Source organism: Malurus melanocephalus, unplaced genomic scaffold, assembly GCF_030028575.1.
Source record: "Malurus melanocephalus ecotype Western Australia unplaced genomic scaffold, MMel_1.1 scaffold_10442, whole genome shotgun sequence".
Taxonomy (NCBI): Eukaryota; Metazoa; Chordata; class Aves; order Passeriformes; family Maluridae; genus Malurus; species Malurus melanocephalus.
The window spans coordinates 1-971 of NW_026633672.1; the positions used below are offsets into that span (position 1 = coordinate 1).

Consider the following 971-nt stretch of genomic DNA (forward strand, 5'->3'; position numbering starts at 1 on the left):
CCCAGGCCGAAGTCGCTGTGGGGCTGTGCCAGGGGCTGCCCCAGGGCGCTGCCGGGGCCGTAGGGGGGGTTGTAGGGCCGCGGGGGTGGGCCGGGGGCCCGGGGAGGGGGCTGCGAGCCCAGCAGCATTCCCGGCTGCCCGTAGGGGTACGGCGGGAGCCGCTGGTCCGCCGGCAGCTTGCTGGTGTCCAGGGGGACGCCCTGCGGGGACASAGGGGGACAGGGGGTCAGTGATGGCCCCCGAGGGTGGGGGGCACCCCCGGCCCCCCGGAACAGGCACCGGAGCCGTCCCTGAGAGCCCCAAATCGGCCCTGGCTGCACCCGGACCCACCGGGGGTCCCTGTGAGGGGAGGGGGCCTGGAGGGACACTTGGGTGTCCCCACGATGGCCCTGAGCACAGGGGGGGACCCGCGGGAAGGGGACAGGGACACCGGGGACCCTGGGGTGTGGGTGAGATGAGGATGGAAACGGAATGAGAGGAGGAGGAGAGGAGGAGGAGGAGGAAGAGGAGAAGGAGAAGGAGGAGGAGGAGGAGGAGGAGGAGAAGGAGAAGAAGGAGAAGGAGAAGGAGAAGGAGAAGGAGAAGGAGAAGGAGAAAAGGAGAAAAGGAGAAGAAGGAGGAGGAGGAAGAGGAGGAGGAGGAGGAGGTTGAGAACAAGCTGGACAAGGAGGACAAGAAGAAGATGAAGACAAGGATGGGGACAAACAAGAGCTCCAAGACAAGGACAAGAAAGAGGAAAAGAAGAAATATCAGGAAGGAAAAGAAGACAAAGAGGAGGAAGAGGACGGGAAAGAGGAGCAGGGGACAAGAAGAGGAAGAGGCCGAGGAAGAGGAAGAGGAGGCGGCGGCGCCGCAGCGTGGGGACAGTGGGGACAGTGGGGACGATGGGGACGATGCGTACCTGGGTGATGGAGGACAATGTGGGTGACATTGTTGGTGAGAACTGTTTGGGGTGCTGCCGTCTGCAGTCG

At 64.3% G+C, this 971-nt stretch overlaps 1 protein-coding gene across 1 annotated transcript; it reads right to left on the reverse strand.

The window, feature by feature from the left end:
• Positions 1–4: 4 nt before the first annotated feature.
• Positions 5–967, reverse strand: LOC130588703 (CREB-regulated transcription coactivator 2-like; the record flags this gene model as incomplete). The annotated part of the gene is made up of 2 exons (XM_057389595.1): positions 5–200; positions 902–967. Coding segments are annotated over 2 exons (262 nt in total), but the record flags the coding sequence as incomplete, so codon positions are not given.
• Positions 968–971: the final 4 nt, after the last annotated feature.